Genomic DNA, 24,526 nt, shown 5'->3' with positions numbered 1-24,526 from the left:
CCAGATCTCATTACAGATGGTTATGAGCCACCATGTGGTTGCTGGGAATTGAACTCGGGACCTTTGGAAGAGCATGCAATGCTCTTAACCACTGAGCCATCTCGCCAGCCCTCAACAGAATTCTTAAATAATAAAAGGAAGCTTAAGAATTAGGTCTATACATGTTCCTGTATTACATTAAAAAAAAAAAAAAAAAAAAACAAATGTTAAATAACAGTTATAGAAGAAGAATCCAATATTTTCAGCCTGGTCTACAAGAGCTAGTTCAAGGGCAACTAGGCTGTTACACAGAGAAACTCTGTCTTAAAAAAAAAAAAAAAAAAAAAAAAAAGGCCAGGCAGGACCACGTGTGTGTGCCTGTTACCTCCAGTGTTATGAAGGACAGAAACAGGAGGATAGCTGGGGCTTGCTAGCTGCCAGTATAGTTCCAGGTTCAATGAGGCAGAATCTATGTGTCCAGGTAATGAGGCAAAGTGATAGAGGACACCCATCCTCCTCTGGCCTCCGTGAGATAGAGGACACCCATCCTCCTCTGGCCTCCGTGTGATAGGGGACACCCATCCTCCTCTGGCCTCCGTGAGATAGAGGACACCCATCCTCCTCTGGTCTCCGTGTGATAGGGGACACCCATCCTCCTCTGGTCTCCGTGAGATGGAGAACACCCATCCTCCTCTGGTCTCCATGAGATAGAGGACACCCATCCTCCTCTGGTCTCCGTGTGATAGGGGACACCCATCCTCCTCTGGTCTCTGTGTGCATGCATATACCACACTACACACTCCTTCACCCCTAAACGCCAAACATCATAGAAAAAGAAGAGGCTGGTGGTGGTGCCCGCCTTTAATCCAGCACTCAAGAGAGAAGGGCAGGTAGCTCTCTGTGAGTTCGAGGCCAACCTGGTCTACAAAATGAGTTCCAGGACAGCCAAGACTACACACAGACACCCTGTCTTGAAAAGCAAAAGCAAAAACAAAACTAAACCAAAAACAAAAATAAAAGATAAGGAAAAGAACAACCCAATCTACTCACTTAACACAGTCTTAACAACAGTCATATTAAGGACAGACACTCACCTTCTTTGGGTTGAGCTGCAACGGGGGTCTGAGTCTCCTTTGTATACGTGACGATTTCTCGAGGGGGAAAGTCAACTTGAGTAATTTTGGCCATTCCAAGTTTAATAGGTCCTCGTCTAAATGAGTGAATAGAAATGCTTTTAAACACAATGAAAGATAAATTTTACAACAAGTTTGCTATTTTCAAAACTTAAGAACGAACATTCACATGTATCTGGCACTGAAATGTAAAACCCTGTGTTACTAGAGAAATATGAGGTGAGAGATGAACCGGCTTTATCTTAGCAAAAGGATTAGAAGGCAGCACAGACAAAAGATAAATCACTCAGGGCACCTTTCTTTCCTTTTAAAAACCAATTTGGTGTTTTTATTATTATCAACAATTTATTTATTTATTATGTATACAATGTTCTGCCTGCAGACCAGAAGAAGGCACCACATCTTATTATAGATGGTTGTGAGCCACCATGTGGTTGCTAAAAATTGAACTCAGGACCTCTGGAAGAGCAGCCAGGGCTCTTAACCACTGAGCCATCTCTCCAGCCTGGTTTTCATTTTCAAAAGGTGAGTAGTGCCATTTCTCAGGACACGGAGGGGTGTGGAAAGTGACAGTTTAAAAGTATAGGAGTTTCAGAATGGACTCCTAAACATGGTAGGTATGCTGGAAGAACCAGCAACTATGAAGAGTCAAATACCTCACCGAGGTCTTGTGTAGTTCCATTCACCAGTGCCAGGTTCTGACTTTAAGACTGAAAAGTTTTTTTTATAAATAAATAAATAAATATTTATTTATTTATTTATTATGTATACAATATTCTGTCTGTGTGTATATCTGTAGGTCGGAAGAGGGCACCAGGGTTGTGAGCCACCATGTGGTTGCTGGGAATTGAATTCAGGACCTTTGGAAGAGCAGGCAATGCTCTTAAACCACTGAGCCATTTCTCCAGCCCCAAGACTGAAAAGTTTTTATAGTGCACGTGTGCACGTGTAGGTCAGAGGACAACTCTGAGAGTCACTTCTCTCCATCAGCCTGACGCAGGTTCCAGGGACTGAACTCAGGTGGCCAGGCTAGCATGGCGTGCCTTTCCTCCAAGACATCTCGACAGACATTTTTTCTACTTCTTACTTTTAGTAGACACTAGAATCACATCGGTGTGGATTTTAAAATAAATTATTGATGTGGGAGTGTTATATATCAATCTGTTGATTTCATTGGTTAAGGAATAAAGAAACTGCCTAGGCCCCTTGATAGGCCAATCCTATTTTTTCAAACTCTACATAGGCAATATTATCTGTGATTCATAGTGAACAAACTAAGGTTGAAATATTCTAAGCCTAAATAACAGGTTTCTTGAATATGATGAAACTACAGAAGTCACTTCTGATTTAGTGAAATGGAGGAAATAGCAGGAGAGTTGAAATATAAACCAAAAGAAAAATATCTCGTTTTAGCTATTCAGGGAATTTTCACTTGGTTGTTAGGCATTTAAATTATAAACTAAAGTATGCTTCCCAACTGCCAAAAGTTCTTAATCATGAAATTCTGTTGAAAGGACATCTAATACAGACATTATTGCAACTTTCCTAGTATCTGAAATAAATGTCTCACATTTTATAAACATATCTTTTTCAATTTTTGTCACTGTTAATACATATAAATATTTTCCATTTTATTTAATGACTATATTATATTCTTTATTTTAAAAATGGAATAAAATTAACACACTGAAAAATTAATTCGTGAGCCAGGCATGGTGGCACACATTTGTAATCCTAGTACTTGGGAGACATGAGCATTGGTTTCAGTAGTTGAGGCCAGCCTGGCCTACAGAAAACACCATCTCAAAAGAAGAAAATTAAAAAAAAAAAAAAAATTCTTGCTCTAAGGTACTCTATGTGAGCCATGAAACATTTTTAATGTGTTTTTTACTTCAGGAATATCTTAGTCATGGGAGAAAAAGTATTTTCAAATAATTAAATGGTAAAATTTAAGAATACTTGAAGCAATCTAGAGTAGTCTAAGAATAAAGTTTGAAATAAGAATTTTATACTCTTGACTTTTAAGATGCAGACCGTTAAAGAATAAAGTGCTCACTTACCTAGAAGGAGAAGGAGGGCGGGCTAACATTATTAAGAACAAATTACTACCTTGAAAGCACAATAAACCTGATAGCAAAAGGAAACAACATATTTTTTTTTTTAATTCTAAGACTTTCTAGAAAAGCAAAGGTAATACCTCACTTCTCCAAAAGCAACATTTACAAAGTAAGGAACCAAGGGAAGGAGAAGGAGAAGACAGAGCAAGCAGACTTCCCTGTATGTAATCTAGGCTTATTTATTCTTGCTTCAGCTGCAATGTTCAAGTACATATTTCAGAATCTGCAAATCCCCAAGGGAAAAGAGCTATCTTAGTCAGGTACAATGGCCACAGCAAATACTTTCATTTGTACTGGAGCCCAGAATAATGACTGAAACAGTGATACAATAAGCAAACAAGCAGAGTCCAGGGCCAGAGCATAGAGACTAACGTATCCTTTTCCTTTCCGGACTTTAGACTTTCTGATTCATTTTATTATAGAAAATTAATTTTCATATCAAGTAACTCAGAAAATATTCAATTACAAGGATAAATTATTCAATTAAAAGGATAAATGAGATGTCACAGTAAAACATAACTCTAGTCTTAACTAGACACAATATTAGAAACTTAAGCAAAGTAAAATTAGGACAGTTTCACAAAGAAGCAAGTGAATTATTAAAGAGAGAAGGTAATAAATCTATGCAATACCCCAAATCGGAATCTGAGTGAAGCTGAAGAACTGATGGATCTGTATCCCAGTGCAGCGTCCTAAATGGTTGTAGGACAACCATGAAGCATTAGTGAAAAAGGTCAGAAGTTAGTCAAGCAAATGCATTCTACAAACGGCTAATACTAAAGCACTATTCACAACTAAGAACTGCGCGTGTTTGTTAGTAAGACTCAAACAAAGCCCTCACACTAGGTATCACTCCAATGCTCCAGTGCACACAAAAAGCATCAAGGTGGTTAAGAATTCAGGCATATAACCCAGAACAATTCAATGTATCTTCACAATGTAGGAAATTAGTATTGCGCAAAAAGGGACACAAACAGCTATGGCACATAAACCAAATATACATTATTTATGGATGGTAAACAAAACAGGCTATGAAAGAGTTAAAAAGAGTTTTGAGATTCCTAATGAAAAAAAGATTAGTAAAAATAGTTAATATATTCTTGCCCAAAGCTTTAAATGTGTGCAGGAAATTGCCATACTGGTAAAGGAAATGAGTCAACACATAAGCCTTTTGGTAAGAAAACCAAGACTATTCCACTGGGACACAAAGTAGCTAACGTTTCCAAAGTGTGACCTTGCTGTAATTCATGGGTTAAGCACTGCCTTGGGCTTACATGTCACTGCTTTAGAAAAGAACTAAGATTTCTTTATCTAGGAAAAAAAATAGATTTTTTTTTCCCTTTCAAAAAAATTTACCTAACTTTTGGAGAATCTCAATCCTAAATAAAGTCAGTGCTGTTTTATCACTGCCAAATGGGCAAATCTTATATCTGATCTTTTCCACCTAAGACAAAAAGGCACTTTATCGCACTGGCCATTTCTGAGTGTTGGCAATACTTGTTAAGTCCACAGCTCCATACGAAAGGCATCGTGCAGCTCTACATGTAACAGCAGCATTTTGTGCGGTACCTGCCTCTCATTTATACAAGTTATAAAACACACAACTAGCTTTAATTCTATAAATTTTAATACAACAAATGGTTTCTCAGCTTGCCTGCATAATTTATCAATGAAAAACAATTAAATGAAATAAGAGAACTCCTTCCTCTTACGAAGAAAGCTCTTGGGTTTTAAAAGGGTTGTATGTATGCAATGAGAGAAGAGGGCAGTGAAGACCGACTTTGTACTGAGCAAGGAACAGCAACAAACTTAGGCTTTGTTAAACCAAAAGCAGTTTGATGAGATGGTTTCCAAGGAATGTTCTGTCAACAGCTTCTACATTACACAAAGGCTGACCAATAACATAAACCTCCTTGTTGAGAATGCCATTTTAGTCTAAAATTGAGCAACACTTCATTTCAGAATACAGCAAGTACTAAAAAATACTCCATCCAAAATAAGTGATTATATGTATTAAAAGGTTTTTTAATCATATAAAGTATAATCCTAATTCTTAAAAATAAAATCAAAAGTAGGGGGAAAGGGGGGAAAATAAGCCTGGATTGCCTGACTCAACAGCTATCGCTTAAATTTTAGAACAAAAGTGATTAAGACAGTAAACAATGAAACACAACTTCCAACATGCAAAACTGAAAGCGCAGCCTTTTCTGCTGCCCTGCAAATGATCCGCAGCACCAGCAGAAACGTCTGTCATTTAAACAGCAGCCTGTGCTGCAGTGTCCACTCTACCTTCGCCTGTTTGTGAGAACTAACTTGGACTCCCTGGCCAGTGGCTGCAGGTGCTGCAGGTGCGTGCACAGGGCCACCTTAACAACTGCATGCATTGCCTGGGGCCTTTGTCCACACTCCTCCACCATCCCTGCTGCTCAGTGTGCACTCCGTGTATTTAGAAATGCATCATTTACTACAGTTTTAAGCATCTACAAATTATCTTCCCATTATGGAACTTGCTGATAAATCAACAAAATTCAGATTTCTATTTTTATGTGTGAAATGGACAAACAGCCCTCTTGAAAGTTATTTCAGGTAAGTCAGTGCTTTCACAGGACACTGAATTAGGATTTAAAAGTTCTTTTCTTTCCTGCTAAACTTATATAAAAACTATTTTCTTCCTCTAGTAAAAACAAATACCTTGAAAATTCTCAAGATACTTGCTTTCTTAAATTACAGAAAGTCATAAAATATACCTTATATTAAGCACAGATACATAATCTCCTTTGAACATTTAGAAAAAGCATCTTTAAGCTAATGTTTCAGTCACTAGAACGGCATTCTGTGAAAGCAGAGAATCTGTCTTCCATGGTAACCTACAGTAATTAAGATAAAGCTGGCAATTTTATGAACATCTATTTGTTCAACACAACAACAGTTTTCTCCCTAGTACTTACCTCCCAGACCAATTTACAACAGCCCAAAGCCTCTCTAGTAGTTTCTAGGTTATTCATGGAGGATAACACTTTTTAACTCATAGTAACTTTAAAAATTAAATAAATGTTACACACTACCTTTAAAAAAAAACTGACAATGCTTTAAAATAACCCCTCTATTCCTATTTGAAACGAGGAACAATGAGCTCATAAAGTATACATTATTCAAATAAAGATAACACGTAATACTAAAGAATTTAGAAAATACAGTAACATGTGAGAAATATTTTCACTGTTAAAATGTTGGTTGTAGAAGAGTAAAAAACCCTTTCACTTGAAAATATCAGCTGCTTACTAGGTATTTAAAGGAATATTGACATATTTGCATAGACGAGTGTGGAAATGCCAAGTGTGGAGGCAGAGGCAGGTGAGTCTGAGTTGGAGACCAGCCTGGTCTACAGAGCCAGTTCCAAACCACCCAGGGCTACATGCTGAGGCCCTGTCTTAAAAACAAAAACAAAGAGCATGGAAGCATAAACCAAATAGCTGTAGTCATAAAAATTAATTTAAACTGCCTTCATTATATATATTTTCTATATAGAGTAATATTGCTTGTCAAAAGAAGGCTTTATTTTTTCTTAAATAAAAGTTGTCATTTACCTGCAACAATAGTATTGCTATATTGGTCACTTTCAGAAATCACATCTCAAATTCAAGTTGGCAAGCTTTCGGTATCTTTTTAGATTTTATTTTTATGTATATGAGTGTTATCCTGCATATGTGTCTGATTCCAGCAGAGATCAGAAGAAAGCATTAGACTCTCTGGAACCGGCATTAGAGATGGTTGTATGCCACAGTGTGGGTGCTGGGAGCCAAATCTGGGTCCTCTGCAAGAGAAAGATGCACTCTTAACTGCCGAGTCATCTCTCTAATTGTTAATGACAATCTGATATTTCGGAACTGAATATAGTGCTGACTTTAGGGGCCATCCAGCCCCTTTCACTTGCAGAGTTTGTTGTGGGTTTTTGTTTGTTTCATTTCCCTCTCAGAGTTAATTGTCTATTTTTATCTTTAATCAGAGAGGCACACACACATGCACGGGGGGGAAAAAAGATGAGAAGTTTTAATAACCTTTTTTCTTGTGCTGGGGATCAACAGCTAGGGCTTCGCACATGCCAGTTAAGTCATTATTGCTGACTATAACTTGGCCTTTAAAAGGATGCTAAGATGTTTTTCTGGGGAGGATATTTTACTTTGGCCCCAAATAAGGACTCTGAATCAACTGTGGATTTGACCTGTCGTGTTTACTTGTCTCAGCTGCAGTGAAGGGGTGCTGCTGAATAACACTTTCCTCAACATGGCTTTTAAAAAAAAGATGAAATACTACTAAATTTCTGAAAAACAAATTTCAACATGTATGCAGAATCCTAAAAACAAACATGAAATAAAGTTTTTGTTTTGTTTTAACATGTTCATATTTATTGTGCCTCAAAAGATTTCATTTCTTTGATCCCATGATAACATTTTGAAAAAGATCTGATAACTTCTACCTTCTCAACAAGGAAAAAGAACCAGAAACTGAACTAGAGAGGCCAATGTGCTCAATGCCACCTGTAGTTTTGCTTTGAGGTATGGGGCACACACATATACAAAACCCAGCTTAATTTACTCTAACTGCACAAATATAGTTTTATGAGGCAGACATAAGCTCAATACAACCTCTAAGTAAATCAATGTTTCCTTGGTAGTAATTCTTTAACACTGATAATTTATGTTTTATTTTATGTATGTGCATGTGTATGTATGTACCTTGCTTGTCTGTATGTGCACAATGTGTGTGCAGTGCCCACAGAGGTCAGGAGAAGCTGGATGCCCTGGAACTATAGTTACAGATAACTGTGGGCTGACAGACGTGGGTCTAGAATCTAAACCGTGTCCTCTGCAAGATCAGCAAGTGTTCTTAACTACCCAGCTCTGATATTTTATGTTATGGTCATTTTTTTATCTATTTAACAGAATCAGCTACTTAATAAAACAAAATTGGGCTGCTTAATTGAATTGTTTCAATGTTCAATAGCAATTTGGAATGAAGCATAACAAAGATGTTCTATATTATTTGTAGTCAAAACAGTCACACAATAACCAGTACATTTGTTTAAGTAGAACAAATTTAAATTCACGAACACCTCCATTTTTAATATAAATTATCATAAAAACCACTTAACAATTTACTATAAATATGTGACAGCTAAAATACTGTTGCAAAAATTTACCCCAATTTACAAGAGTATTTCTATGCTGTTTAGATTTTAAGAAGTAAGTAATGAGTCAACATAAATATTTAGACTCCTTCCAAAGCACTGACAGCATGTGGCACTGAATGCATTCTGTTCTATCATTAAAATATTAAATAAGAATTATATACCTAGATCCCACGGCGCCATCTCCAGAATCTTGGCTTCCAGCTTCACTTGGTGTACTCACAGATTTGGACGATGGAGACATAGGAGGAGGAACTAAACAGTGAAACAGACAGGTATCCGCTGTTACCACACGGGGAGCTTGCTTAGCTTACAGTGTTTCAAAAATAATTCAACATGAAGCAATTAACAAAAAGGAAAAATGGCAAGAAATCAAACAACAGAAATCTATGGGTGAAAATGAACAGCAGGAAGAAAGGGGAAAAGACAGTCAACAATCATGCTGAGGACTCATGCAATTTCTCTGGCAAGATGCACCTAGGCTTTCTATGTTTAAAGGGCACGATTATGCAAAGATGTATCTTCATCTTGTCCATCACCAAAGGCGGCCACTAATTTCAAAGGAGAACATTCCTTCTTGCTTTTTTAACATCACTCTTATAAGACCATCCTATTTTATGTGTTAATTGTGATTACCCTGCCAAAATTAAAACTTTCAAATACGCTTCAAGTAATTTTCTAAGATTTGTTTTAAAATGTTAAACTTTGTCTAATAATTTTCTTTCAAACAATTTTAGGATCAGGGACGTAGCTCTGTGCCTGTTGAGCATGCGCAAAGTCCTGGATTTGATCCCTAGTGCCTCAAAAAATTAGTATTTAAGATCAATCCATTTCTCTCCGTTGAAAATAGGCAATTTAGAGAAAGGATATAGATAAAGGAATGGCTCCTTTAAAACATTCATTAGTTTCCAGCAATTTGGATGGAAAATGCAAGCAGGCCATAAAACAGCATGCCTTCTAGACATGATGCATAACATAAAGCAACACATGCAAATTACACACAGTAAGATGTATGATAACTTCTTACCCCAGTACTCAGAAAAAACTGAACGTACAGACAAAGATACAGACACCCAAAATATTCTTAATCCCTTCTTAAAGAAAACACACATTCTTCATAGTTTATAAAGCAATAGCAACTGTTTTTCTCCAATGTTTCAACACCATGTAATAGCAGTTAAACATGCACATTTCATGTTATGACATTTGGAAAACTTTTTGATTACCGTAGTAGGAAGTACAGGAGGCTCATCACTGCCACCTTCTGGTTAAATTTTCTTTTTACCACAAATGTCCCCAATCCCAATTATCTTTTAAAAATAATCTTTCAGTGTGCAACATTAAGTGACTAACACATTTCATGTTGCTCTGACTTCACTTAATATCTACTAAACAAAAGGTAAATTCCTAATTATATAATCAGTAATATATGGAAAAAGCCACAGCTAGAATGTTTGTTTTCTGAACCTTGCTTGTATTTCAAACAGTATTAAAAACAAAACCAATGTTTCTAACATTTTGATTAAATGTAAGAGAAGCCACTAGGCAACCTGTGGAACTTGATACTATTCACTTGTGGCTGGCACTGTGCTAGGTGCTGCACCTACAATTCAGTATAGCTGACAAGGGATGGATCTAAAGTAAAGTAGCAGTGTGAAATTCCTTGTCTTCTTGTCCCCTCATGGGGAGCTGCACACAAGGATGGCACTGTGTAACAGCTGCTTGTCTACTGTGCTATACACACAAATACATTTTTATTAAATTGTAGTGAAGCACTGTATTTCCATACCAAAGATCTCCAATATAGTAAGTCTATGTTCTTTAAATTATATATATAATTTTATAATTGAGAAACAAATTTCTTTACAGATACATATTAGAAAGACTGAGGAAAATAGTAAAGTTATTATTAATATATTTCTCTGGTAGAAAGCATCAGAAATATTTTTCATTTTCATTGTCTTTTCTTCTTTCTGGTGATTTCAAGTATCAATGATTCTATTCAATAAGTTTAATCATAACTCACTTTGTGAAGACTGCATTAAAAATGTCAGCAAAACTCTTTAGAAATAGGTTAAGTAGAAATTGCATGTACATAAATAAAATATATTAACCAGTTCTGAAATGAATGTTTCAGAAAAAAAAAATCAAGAGTGACAGGGCTACCAAATTCTCACGGTGATTCAGCCAGGAGAAATATCACTGTGACTTTAAACGTGCACTCAGAAAAAGATCTCCTCCCCAACATCCCCAAACTCTGTTCTCAGTGCTCAGAGGCTGCTTAAAGCCAAGTGGTGGAGAGGACACACAACAGAGTCTGAGCTCCTATCTAGCCTTCTAACTTCATCTTGTAACAGAAAGTAAGTGCCTCAGAAGGGACTACCTGGGAAATGCAAATCACTGTTATCAAAGGGTGGTTTTGAAAAGCTAATGTAAAACAAGGGAATGGTAACTAACTGACTACCACACGGTACTAAATTAGTCTCAGAAAAAAATAAAGGAATATGGGAATTATGCAACGAGGCAATGCCACTACACTCTCAGACTTCAACAAATGACTGAAATAATGACAGCATATTCAAGGAGAAGACTGAACTTTTGAGCTACTAAGTCTTAGAAAAGGCTCACTTCTGGAATTCATTTTAAACAATGGCTTGTAAATATAATTGGCTTCAAAAATATCATAAGCCATTAATATGTAGTAATATTTAATCAAGTATTTCACATATGATTTGCTTAGTAAGATAGTGAGTGATTTGATCAGAATGTCTTTATTTCAAGTTCTGTTTATAAAAAAGCCAATAACAGGTTTTGCATTGTCAGAACATATGAATATACTAATGGATTTAAGCTACACAGAAGTTCAAAGACAGCACCAAAGAAGTACGGAATGAAAACAAAACACTGATCACATAAATAACACTGAAATGAGGAACTGTTTCAGTCTCTCAGACAAAAAGCTTTGTTAAGAAGGCTTTACCCACCACCTAAGACCTTGGTTTTCCAAGATATAAAATTAACATTACAGAATTTGACCAGTGAAGAAATAACTAGAATATTCTTAACCATAAAGAGCTAAAAATGCACTCAGATTTAAAATGAACACTAGCTCTGGTCCACCACTCACAGAAGCCTCAGAGGTTAAGGACAGTGTGTAGTACAAGAGACTCTGGGAAAAGCGCATTTGCCAGGAAGAGCATAGAGAGACAGGCAGCCACGGCAGGGAGTGCAGAGACTGCGAACATTGGCAGAGATGGTGAGTGGACACACCCACGGCCGTGAGGTCTCCCGGCTACTGCATCAATACACACAACACTCATGCCTCATTCCCCTTGTGGACGGACACATGCTCCCCCTAAAACTGAACATCTAAGCTATCCACATCCTTTGTCCTTCTATGAAACATTGCTTTAAATATTAACCTTTGAAATACTAATTTCTCCATTTATAATACCCCTCTTCTGATAATGAATATTTATGTGTTTTTGCTCTTGTTGTTGTTTACTTTTTTGAGACAGGGTTTCTCGGTGTAACAGTTCTGGCTGTTCTGGAACTCGATCTGTAGACCAGGCTGACTTCAAATGCACAAGAGATTTGCTTGTTTCTGCCCCTGGAGCACTGGTCTTAGAGGCCTGGGCCACCATGCCTGGCCAAGCATTAATTATTTAAATAAAAATAAAAATAATCTTATGGTGTTAAAATATCATAAAGAGCTGGGTGGTGGTGGCATATATCTTTAATCCCAGCACTCAGAAGGCAGAGGCAGGCAGATGAGTTCAAAGCCAGCCTGGTTTACAGAGTCAGTTCTAGGACATCCAGGACTATGCAGAAAAACTCCGTCTCTAAAAACAAAACAAAACAAAAAACCATAGAGAACAAATATTCTTTGTCATGAAATTCTTTTTAAAAATCAAGTTACACTTGAGAAAAATGACCTGGCAACATGGATGGTGTTTTCTCTAAAAATATGATTTTAAATATCCAAAAGTTACAAGAAAATTCAGAAGAGGAAAACAATACTTAACTAGCAATGCTGTGCTTAAACTTAGCTCTTAAAAGTTAAAACATTAGGGGCTGGAGAGATGGCTCAGAGGTTAAGAGCATTGGCTGCTCTTCCAAAGGTCCTGAGTTCAATTCCCAGAAACCACATGGTTGCTCACAACCATCTGTAATGGGGTCTGGTGCCCTCTTCTGGCCTGCAGACATACACACAGACATAATATTGTATACATAATAAATTAATAAATAAATATTTTTTAAAAAATTAAAACATTATTCTAGGAAATATTCAAATTTCAATATCTGCTGTGTGTTTGCCTACAACATTTTAAAGAAGGGTATCTTTTGTTTGGTCTTTCCAAGTAGGTCTTAAACTGAACAAAAATTTAAAGTGTAGCCTGTGTTGGCACCAGGGATAAAAATGTGAGCAATCAGACAAAAACCAGCCAAACGGCCAACTAAGTAACAATCTACCAGCAAATATGATGAGAGGTTTTATTAGTGACATTAAGAAGAAGAAAAAGGGGCTGGAGAGATGGCTCAGTGGTTAAGAACATCACCTGCTCTTCCAAAGGTCCTGAGTTCAATTCCCAGCAACCACATGGTGGCTCACAACCATCTGTAATAAGGTCTGGTGCCCTCTTCTGGCCTGCAGGCATACACACAGACAGAATATTGTATGCATGATAAATATTTTGGCCGGGCGGTGGTGGCGCACGCCTTTAATCCCAGCACTTGGGAGGCAGAGGCAGGCGGATCTCTGTGAGTTTGAGACTAGCCTGGTCTACAAGAGCTAGTTCCAGGACAGGCTCCAAAGCCACAGAGAAACCCTGTCTCAAAAAACCAAAAAAAAAAAAAAAAAAAAAAAAGAAGAAGAAGAAGAAAAAGGCTGGGCAGTAGTGGCACACCCCTTTAATCCCAGCACTCAGAAGGCAGAGGCAGGAGGATCTCTGTAAATTCAAGGCCAGCCTGGTCTACAAGAGCTAGTTCTAGGGCAGGCTCCAAAGCTATACAGAGAAATCATCTCTCGAAAAACCAAAAAAAAAAAGTAAAATAAATAAATTTTTAAAAAATAAAAGAAGAAGAAAAAGATGTAGAAGAAAAAGAAGAGAAAGAACTAGTCAGGCATGGTGGTGCACACATTTAATCCAGCACTCGGGAAGCAGAGGCAGGCAAATCTCTGTGTATTCCAGTCCAGCCAAGACTGCATAATCAGACCCCATCTCAAAAGAAAAAAAAATTGAATTTAAAAAAAAGAAAAATCATATTAAAGAGAAATATGTTTGATAGTGATTCAAGAAATTTTTATAGAGAAAATAAAACAAATGTCCATATGTTAGGTCATGATACAAACTAGACTTTTAAAAAATTATCACATTTGCCTGGTATCCTCAGAGGTCAGAAGGAGTCCAGTCCCCTGGAACTGGAGTTAAAGATGATTGTGAGCCACCATTGTGGGTGCCAGGAACTGAACTTGAGTCCTCCGCAAGAGTACCAGCTGTGCTTGACTGCTGAGCCGTCTCTCCAGCCTCTGGGTTTGCTTGTTAGTTTGTTTGTTTGAAACTGAATTATTGAAAAAAACAACAACAAAAAACCCAGTAATAACTTTATCTGTATTTTGTACTCTTCATGACAAATTATAAAGAAGTGCTAGGCATTAATATTGGGGTTATAAGTGTATGTTTTAAGGATTATGAAATGCATTTTGTCTAATTGTTTTTTAAGATTTATTTTTAGTTATGTGTATGTTTCTGTGGCCACAGTACACAGGAATGCAGGTGTCCTGAGAAGTTAGAAGAGGGCATCAGATCCCCTGGTGCTGGAATTACAGGAAGCTGTAATCTACCTACATGGGTGCTGGGAATCTAACCCAAGTCTTCTGCTAGAGTATATAGTCTTACCTGCTGAGCCATCTCTCTTGTCCTTCCGTCCCTGCCCCCACTTTGGCCTAATGTTTAAAGGTAACAATATCACCATAATGTGTTTAGCCCTTTATTGGTTTCATTATGTTAAATCAGCTAAGAGATGGAAAATAGTTTAGAAATAACAAAGTGATCCACGAGGACTTGGAAAGGCTAAAATCTTAAACAGAGTCCAGGCCACAGCAGCTATTTAAGGATATTCTTAATTCTGTGTATCAGCTTATGCTCTGCTGTAAACATGATCTCGTATTTACATTATTTATAAGTACTGTAAGCTACAATAAAGCAATGACACTTAGCTTGTTTCCCAAATCCTGCTTACTTACTGTGCACTAAACTGTTCCTTTTGGCCAGATCTAACTTTGTACTCTTACAGGAGGCTAAAAATTCTAAATATTCCCATGTCAAATGGTAAGATTATACTTAATCAAGATCCTGGGGCTGGAGAGATGGCTCAGTTGTCAAGACCACTTGCTGCTCTAACAAAATGTGCTGGCTAGTTTATGTCAACTTGACAGAGGCTAGAATCATCTGAGAAGAGGAAGCCTCAGTTGAGAAAATGTCTCCAGAAGATCAGGTTGTGGGTAGGCTAGCCTGTAGGGCATTTTCTTAAGCAGTGATTGATGGGGGGGGGGGAGCAGCCAATTTATAGGTTCTATAAGAAAACAGGCTAAGTAAGCCTTGAGGACAGTTCTTGTCCCCGGGTTCTTGTCCTGTTTGAGTTCCTGTCCTGACTGACTTCCTTCAATTGAACAGTGATGTGGAAGCATAGGGCTTTAATAAACCCTTTCCTTCCCAAGTTGCTTTGGTCATGGTTTTTTCATCACAGCAATAGTAACCCTAACTAGGTCATAGAAGATAGAAGATTCCCAGTTCAGTTCCCAGCACTAACATGGTGGCTGAACCCTCTTCTGACCTCCACAGACAGCATGCATGCTCATAGTTCACATACATACATGCAGGGAAAACACATACACATAAAAGAAAAATATTTAAAAAGTTCAAAATCTTTCAGAAACCACTCACATTCATGAGCATTTTCATTAAAAAGAAAAAGCATAGCTATTTACAGTCTTTCCATAGTTTAATTTAGCAAAAACACCAAACTAATGGCTTGAAGATCAACAATACTTTACCTTTCATTTTCCACCTTTCTCTCATGTCTACACTTAGAACAAAACAATTGAATAAAGAAGAGATTTTTTAAGACATTCTGGCCAGTAAGGATGCATGCTGTGCAAGCCTGCAGGCCTGAGTTCCATCCCTGGAACCCAGGTAAAGGTAGAAGCAAAGAGCTGACTTCACAAAGCGTTCCCCGGCATATATGCCACCCCTCAGAACAGTGATAGGATCAAAATGAAGCTACTAACAGCAAAAAGCAAGGAAATGATCTCTACTTAAGCATGCACGTGCTACCTGGATACAAAATGACACTCCATGTGCTACACTTGCCCAGCTAAAACCGGTTCTTTTTCAGCTTGTTATTGGCTAGGAACAGTGACTTAGCTACATTTTTATTTGACTCAACTTGCCTCATACTTTCAAACTCAAGTGTCACCTAAGAGAGGATACAAAATCCACGGCTGAAGGCCAGTTACAGTTCTGATAAGTATAGTTTCTATTTAAGGAAGCCTTGGCTTGAAATCCTTATAAACCCCTCCAGACTGTCAGCATGGCTCCTGTTGCTAAGCTACCAGTAACTCTTTGCAGCTCCTGCCATCAGAGCTTGTGCACAAGTGTACAGGATCAAGACTTGATACAGATGAAGAATAAAAATGGAATTGTTGGTATACTTCTAGGATTTGGAGTTTTTCAATATGATGCTGGACAATATCTCAGGATTTGAAGCTATGGTGGATGGAAGAAGGATTACTAAATTACATCAGATTCTACTAAATGGCAGTAATACAGCAACGCTGGTTCTTGGAGAAAGACCTGAAGTACAAATGGATTTCCTTGACTTATGCTAAATTCTGGATCTTTAAAAAACCTTTAATGTTTAGATTCTATAAGCATAAGTTTATGTTAAAGGGAAATACTTTAAAGATGTACAGCTATTTCCTAAGCTAATCATAGTTATCTTGTAGTTTGTTTTTGTTTTGTTTTGCTTATTTTCTAAAATACTTATAAAGGTTTTGATTTTGTTAAAAAACAAAACTCTTGTATCCTACTCCAGGCTTTAAATCACCTGGCCTCTACCCACTTCGCTCTTTGCTTCTCTCTGGCTTATCACACTGCAATCACACAAGCCTAGCTAAGCCTGGATCTACCGAGGGACTTGGTACTCACTATTGCCTCCACCTGGATGGCTCCTACTTGCAGTAACATGCTGGGCTCCTTCTGATCATTCCGTCCTCGCTCACACAGCTTTTCCAACACCCTATCCAATGCAGCCCTCAGTCTCACGCTGATATATCCAGCCCCACTACAGGAACTCTGCAAGGCTCTTGTCTATACTCAGAAGTCTATCTCCAAGACTGGCTTATCAAAAGTTCTTAATATTTTCTGAATTAATGAGTGGATGAACAAAATTTTTCTTAAAAATCTGTAAAAGTAAATATTAGAAATTTGAGTTTCAAAAATCAATGTTTCAAACTTTTCACAGTTCAAAAGGGAAGTCAAACTTATGGGAAGTCTAAATACTATAAATTTATACTATATTAATTTTATAATGAAATTATGATCATGTAAAATGTTTACTAAGTTCTCATTACAAAGAAAGAAGCCAGCCTTTAATTCTAGCACTTGAGAGGTAGGAGGCAGATCTCTGTGAGTTTGAGGTCTGCCTGGTCTATATAGTGAGTTCCATGACAATCAGGAAGACCCTGCCTCATTAAAAAAAAAAAAAGCAAAAAACAAACACCAACACCAACAAAAGGGAATAGGAAATAGTGGTGAGACAGCTCAGTGTGAAAAGGTGCTTGCCACAAAAGCCTACAGGCCTAAATTTGATCCTCTTTATCCACGTGGTGAAGGCGAAGAGAACCAACTTCACGAAGCTGTCCTCTGACCTCCAAACACTCCATGTGGTACAGACACTAATAACAGCAAATATTTAAAATATTTAAAAGAAGGACACTTACTCTTATTCTTCCAGAGAACCTTGGTTCAGCTCCCAGCAACCACATGGTGGTTCACAACCATCCCTAACTCCAGTTCTGGGGGAATCCTACATCCTCTCGGGCCTCTGAGGCACATGTATAATACATATACATACATGTAGGTGAAACACTCAAAGACACTTAAAAAAAATCTTAAAGAAGAAATCCTCCAAACAAACGCCCACAACTGCAGCTGATAAGAAGAGCAGACCATACACTTTCCTGGGTAAACCTGGAACTGCCTCCCAAAGCTCTCCATGTCTAGCTGGGCCCTTCATTTCCGATAGCCTCTCTCTGCCTACCTTGTGATCCAGCAGAGTGAATGAACCATGGGCTATTTCTCTGAGTACACTTCCCTGTCTTGGCTCACATTTCTTCTATAGCAAGGCTCTCCTTTCCCATCTATACACACTGAAAGCCTACAGACACTGGGTAGCCGGTATGCACAGCAGATTCCAGACAGCTATACAGCAAGATCAGAAAGGAAGGTAATTGTAGATGTGAGTACATAAAATGGAGGACTCTTTTCAATAAAGATTAAGAACAGAGTCAACAGGTAACCGATTAGGAGAAGGTTGTTTGTTTTTGTTTTTAAACCATGAAGACAAAAGTTCTACAAATCAAAAGATAAAAACCTCAATAATAAACAAACAAAAATAACACACGTGCAAATCCCAGAGGAGACAAGCTGAATGGGAACAGTTATATGAAGAGACAGCCGTTCCGTCACTGTAATCGGGTATGTGTGCACTGAAAACATTGGGTTTATCATGTGACGGTTAGCGTTAACTGTCAGTCAGGCACAGGCTGGAATCCCCTGGGAAGAGTCGTAATGGGATATCGTCTACATTAGGTTGGTCTGTGGCATGTTTGTGGGCGAGGTCTTCAAGAGTAACTGATGTGGATAACGCCACTCTCTAGGCAGGGCGACAGCAGAATCACTGAGCCCAGCACAAGCGATCGAGAGAGTAGCACACAGGCACGCACCCATTTGGCTCTGCTCTTGCTGTGGCTGGGATGTGACTAGCTTAGTTCCTGCCACCTGACTTCCCTCTGACAGTCTGTGACCGGGAACTAAAGTAAACTCTTCCTACGTTGCTTTGTGTCAGGAAATTTTATCACAGCAACAGAAATGCCCATCAAGCCAGCAGCTTGGATAATAGTCAATGAAAATATGGACGCAGGAGGGTTAGTATTTGTAGATACTTCTGAGACTGATAAGTAGAACCTAAGTAAGCCTGCATAAAGCATCACAGCCAAGTCAATTCCTGGACACATCCCCAGAGAAACTCTTGTGCTTCCTTCAAAGGGAGGAGATACACTATTTATCATACTAAGACAGACAAGCAACCTGAGGACACAGTACCAGGGAACTGGGAAGTGAAATATAATGCATAATGGAATATAATATAGGTCAAAAATAACTAGCCAAGTATGTAGCAACATTGAATAAATAATTAGACAGTACAATGTCATCAATGTTAAACACACACAAATATGAAAGACATTAGAGATGCAGACTCAGAAGACAGACCCAAAGAACCCACATATCTAAAAACTCAAAAGAGTGGTTACATTATGCACCACTAGAACTAGAAGTGGAGAAAGAGGGTGAGCCTCTCCATGCCATCTCTAAAGAACAAGAATCAACAGCAGAGGCAGGCTATGAATTAAGACAGATGAGCAAGTGACGGAGAAGCCCAAGGGGGCAAAAAGAACAGGGAAGGGAAAAAAATAACACAGTGGCACAGAAAATAAAAATCAAGACCCCTCAAGAATTGTACAACTAATAAGAGATATGGTTCAGTTACTAGGATAACAAAAAAATCTAATTAACTTGTTTTTAAAATCAAAGTATATAACACAGGATTATTAAAGATATAAAATTAATGTATAATATAAAATAATATAGTCTTCAAATACTATCAATAAAGAAAAACCATGAGCAGGAAGAAGTAACAATGAACAGATCCTAACACTAATGAGGCTTTTCATCTTAAAACCTTTTAGAAACACCAGCTTTACTAAGGACAGGAAGCTCCACAACAGGCGTTACTACCTCTGGTATGTGTCCCTAGGATCGATGAAGTCAGCCTACAGTCTAGGTGCCAGCACACACTGGTAATCCCAGCACTCAGGAGGCCAAGAGGCCAAGGCAAGAGGGCTGAGAGTTCAAGGTCAGACGGGGCAGAAAACCCAGTCACAAAAACCAAACCCCAAACCCAAAACAAAAACCTCAACATCCTAGAAATACGGCTAAGGAGGTAGTTCTAATTGTAAAATGCTTGCTACACAAGCATGAGGACCTGAGTTCTGGCCCCTGACCCAGCTTGGTGGTATATGACTGTAGTCCCAGCCAGGGAGACGGAGACTGGGGATCCCTGAACTCAGGGGCCAGCAGCCTACTTTATTTCAAGCCCGAGGTCAGGAAGATGGGTAGCACCCGAGGAATGAACCAAGGTTATCTTCTGGCTTTTACATACATGGGCACTTGCCTGCACACACACAAACACACAAAGATATTAGCTCAAAAACTAACCTTGAAATGCCAGGTCCCTAAAGGATAAAGGCCATTGTCGCACTTAAATACATTCTCCATAGCAGCACCCAACACAGAACTATATATGAAATAAGCACTGAATGCTTTCTGATGTATAGCTAGATCATTCTCAGCATCTCTATGTGGCCTACTAGTCTAATATAATCATCACAATGAATAACTCAGGAAAAGGACAAGACCAAGTGAAGCAGCCAGTATTATTATGCCTCTTACTGCTTTGAGAAAATACTATAAATTTCTCTTCCTGCTCCTTTGCTTTTGAGTACTAGTGCTAGATCTCTGATTTGGATACCTTTCCCTAGTCTATGAAAACGAGTACACAGTACTCATCTTTAAGTTTAGCATAGTATTGTGCACAGCAAATTGCTGATTTAAGTAAGAAAATTCAATTTGGTAACTTGGTATGTGTTAGTAGATATTAATCTTGATCTCTCAAACAAATAACTATATACTAATATGTCTGGGGAAAAAAGGAATTCCAAGTAAATGATAAACATTTTTGAGACAAAGACCATATGTATATATCACACCAATGCACTGAGCTCAGACATATCTGCGCTCAACAGAACATAAGCCTGTCTCCCACAAATAGATAGATTCAGATCCTTACCAATGGGGGAATCTGTAGTCAGTCCCATGCTTTGAAGCAATGCCTCAGCTTCTCTTCTCTTCTTCTCAAGATCGGATTCTTCCTGCACAGCAACAGCAGCTTCCTTCTTCTGATCAGTCTAAATGTTTTCAGATAAAAACACAAGTTAATGAATAATACAACACATTTCTACTTATAAAAATATTTTACTTTTTTAAAAAAATTTATTTTTATTCATATGTGTATCGTGTTTTGTTTGAATGTTGTGTAGTGCACCACATGTTTGCCTGGTGCCCATGCCTGTAATCCCAGAATTCAGTGGACAGAGAATTTCCCTGAGTTCAAGAACAGCCTGGTCTACATAGTAAGTTCCAGGACAGCCAAGGCTACACGGCAAGAGTCTGCCTTAAAATACATAACAACTCTTTAAAAAACAGTCAAGTTCAAATTCTTTATAGGATGAAACTAATGACCAGGGACAGGAATCATGGAAGTCTCCAACTCTAGGAGTACAAAAGTTTAGATATAAAAGTGACAGAGGGGAAAAAAGTAGAGTAATTTAAGACATAAGAAGGAAATAGATAATTGAAATTATATAACAAATTTGATTGGTTGAAAAAAAATTTTAAAGTTCTACGTAAGATTTTCAAATAATTTATATAAAGAATATTTATCAAAAACTCTTCTAGAGAAGCTGAAGAGATGACTCGGTGGTTGGGAGTCCACACTGCCCTTGCACAGGACCCAAGTTCAGTCCACAGTACCCACGTCTGGCACCTCACACCACCTTTAGCTCCAGCTGTTAGACTCTCTTCTGGACTTCTCCTGGGGCACCACACACACACACACACACACACACAATTTTTTAAAAAAAATCTAGAGAAAACTCATTTTTTTAAATTCTAGACATTAACATTATTTTATCTGTTTTTTTTTTTCAAGTTACCCATGTTGGCCTCAAGTCTGCAGACTTGTGAGAACTTTCTATCTGAGCCTCCCAAGAAGGGAGGGTTGCAAGCAAGTGCCACCAAGGCCAGCTTTCAGGTCATATTTTAGTCACAAAAACACGCTGGGACAGGTTAAAACCAAAATTTTTTTTTAATAACATATAACATTTTTGTTAGAAAAATTTTTACCAATTTCTTATTGTTGTTTTGTTTTTTCAAGACAAGGTTTCTTTGTGTATCCCTGAGTGTCCTGGAACTGGCCTCAAACTCAGAACTCAGAGATCTGCTTGCCTCTGCCTCCCAAGTCGTAGGGTTAAAGGCACGTACTACCAAGTCCAGCTCAACATCCTTTTTTTTTTTTTTTTTTTTTTTGCTTTTTTGAGACAGGGTTTCTCTGTGGCTTTGGAGCCTGTCCTGGAACTAGCTCTGTAGACCAGGCTGGTCTCGAACTCACAGAGATCCGCCTGCCTCTGCCTCACGAGTGCTGGGATTAAAGGCGTGCGCCACTAACGCCCGGCAAATCTCAACATCCTTAGAGCATATAAAATACCAAGGGAAGCTTAAGCTCTCAGTGAAAGCTTGTCAAGTAGACAACCACACTTATATATCGAGTGAATTTTGTTAGTCACAATATTTTTATATCGTATTAACTTATTTTCATCAAAATATAGTGGAAGAGATGCCGTTTTCAAGCTGACCCTCACCGCTTATTGTCTCAGAATGTTTTAAAGATTTCAAGTTAGACATCAATCATAAATAATAGTAAGTAATTGCTCCTCAGAGGCCACTTATGGCTTTAAATCAAGTTTGCTCTCAGTACTGAACAGGTTAAGGTTATAAATACTATTTGGATCGACTCTGCCAGTCTCAACCATCCAATCAAATATCCAATGCACAGCGTCAGCCCTTTTCTGTATAGCACAGAAAGGTGGGAGATTGGAGAAAAGAATTGTAGGAAACTCTTCAATCACAGTCCTTTAGGTATCTTAGCAACGCTGCACATAACTTTTGAGTCACTGTGATAAACTCTGCTTTTTTTTTCTGCCAACGCTCTTTCTCCAGCTCCTGAGAGATGTCTAATAGTCTTGCTGTTGTCCTGGCATTTACATACATAAGCTTGGTACAACAGGCAAACATAGGGCAAGGTACGGTATGCTGGCCATTTGAAATGTTTCTGTGATGCAGATAAATACATCTGCCCAAAGAGCTGTAACAGGGAACAGTGTATACATGTCAATGCAGGACAGGTAAAGTGTGTCCAGCTTAGAGATAATGTATATTTGGAATATTTATATCTTACAGTATGTGATAAACAAAGTCAGAAGATAAAAGTACCTTTTTTGGTATTATTAAATCCATTGTTCATTAATATATTTCAATGACTAACTCATGATAATCATTAAGTACATGCAAATCCACTACTCAAATAAATTGTCATGTATAACTCATATTGCCAGTAATATCAAAGCAAATTATCAAAGTATCTGAATAATTAATTATGCTAAACATATATATCAAGTATTATAATGCAGTGATCTTACTTTGCATAAAACATATATCCCTAAAAGAGTACATGAATAAATTCAATTTCTATAACTCAAATCTTAGAAATGCATCAAATTATATGAAATACTTTTAGCTTGTTAAAAATATACTATACCAGTTTTGTCATTATCATATACCTAGCTTTAAAGTAAGATTCACTGATAATTGCTACACTGACAATACCAGCTGCTGGATTTGCAATTGTTCTAAAGTTCTTACAGAAAGGTCTAAGTTCTTGAAACAGAATGTACTTATTCATACTAAAGGGTTTTGTTTATTTTATTGAATTAAACGTACTTCCTTTTTTTTCCTTTCCTCTTCTTTTCTCTTCTTTTCTTCTCTGATTTGGGCCAACCGCTGCTTCTTACGTTCCAACTCAGCTTTTAATTCACTTTTGTCCGACATGGTTGTGACCTTAAAAATCATACCAACATTTATAATAATCATTACATGGATTAAAAAAAGTAGCAGACTTAAAAAAATAATACTTCAAGAAATATGACAAGAAACTAAAAATTTCAATGATACCTAAGAAAAACACACGCTATATTTTTAAATAATAAAAACATAGGTACTTATACTATTAAGACATAAGAAAAAATTATGAACAAGTATTATCCAAAATTTGAGCACAATAGCTAGCACACAGTGGGTGCTTTAATGTCCCTAAGACCAAATTTAACAATGTCTCGCTCTGTAGCCTAGGCTGTCCTCATGGCAATCTTTTTATCTAAGACGCTGGTGAGCTGGGAGTCAGCTAGCACACCCAGATCCAAAGTTTTTTGATGACTCTGTATTTGATCAAGTCATAACTAGTGTTTAAAACAAAAGACAGGGTTGGCATTAAACTTGTCTTAGAGTATGATGGCTCACACCTGAAATCCCAGCTCTGCAGAAGCAGGACAAGAGTTCCAAGAGCATGGGCCATACATAGCAAGACAGGTTTTTAAAGAGTGTCTATTCGTCAGCCACGAATGCAAACATATTAACAGATATTTCTGCATTTGTTCCTAGAAATTCGATAAAAAGGCTGAATGACTAAATGGAGAATTCCTAAAAATCCTGTAAGCTCCATCAATGTTCCATAACAATCAAACCAAATGGCATTTTTTTTTACATGATTGTCTGTGAATGGACCTGAAATGGTCCATATTGGACTGCCATCTATTTGAGCCTGGGACTGTGTTTTTGTCATTTTTGTTACTTTTACAGTATGGCAACCGTAACATTAAAATGACAGTGGCTAAGTGAACCACGTGTAGAGTAGATGGAATTACAGACGTGAACACGACTTCATACTAAGATGAACTGGGATCTCTTTTTTTTCGTGTTATTTATTTATTTATTTTATTTATTTATTAAGGATTTCTGCCTCCTCCCCGCCACCACCTCCCATTTCCCTCCCCCTCCCCCATCAAGTCCCTCTCCCTCATCAGCTTGAAGAGT

At 37.8% G+C, this 24,526-nt stretch overlaps 1 protein-coding gene across 7 annotated transcripts in view; it reads right to left on the bottom strand.

Annotated features, from left to right (window-relative positions):
• The window catches only part of Dync1i2 (dynein cytoplasmic 1 intermediate chain 2), a 54,342-nt gene that overhangs the window by 27,607 nt on the left and 2,209 nt on the right, over positions 1-24,526 (bottom strand). For 2 of the 7 annotated variants that reach the window (XM_013345883.2, XM_005346550.3), the window contains exons 2-7: positions 23,378-23,494; positions 20,610-20,727; positions 9,445-9,462; positions 8,582-8,672; positions 3,862-3,921; positions 1,074-1,189 (exon numbers count right to left, since the gene is read on the bottom strand). In XM_013345883.2, the coding sequence (XP_013201337.1) occupies positions 1,074-1,189; positions 3,862-3,921; positions 8,582-8,672; positions 9,445-9,462; positions 20,610-20,727; positions 23,378-23,485 (511 nt within the window). In that variant the 5' untranslated portion in view covers positions 23,486-23,494. The remainder of the gene's footprint in view (positions 1-1,073; positions 1,190-3,861; positions 3,922-8,581; positions 8,673-9,444; positions 9,463-20,609; positions 20,728-23,377; positions 23,495-24,526) is intronic. The other 5 variants (XM_005346551.3, XM_013345884.2, XM_005346556.3 and 2 more) reach the window with 3 other exon arrangements.

The sequence above is a fragment of the Microtus ochrogaster genome, chromosome 4 (genome assembly GCF_000317375.1).
Source record: "Microtus ochrogaster isolate Prairie Vole_2 chromosome 4, MicOch1.0, whole genome shotgun sequence".
Classification (NCBI taxonomy): Eukaryota; Metazoa; Chordata; class Mammalia; order Rodentia; family Cricetidae; genus Microtus; species Microtus ochrogaster.
This window is presented reverse-complemented; position numbering and strand designations above follow the sequence as displayed.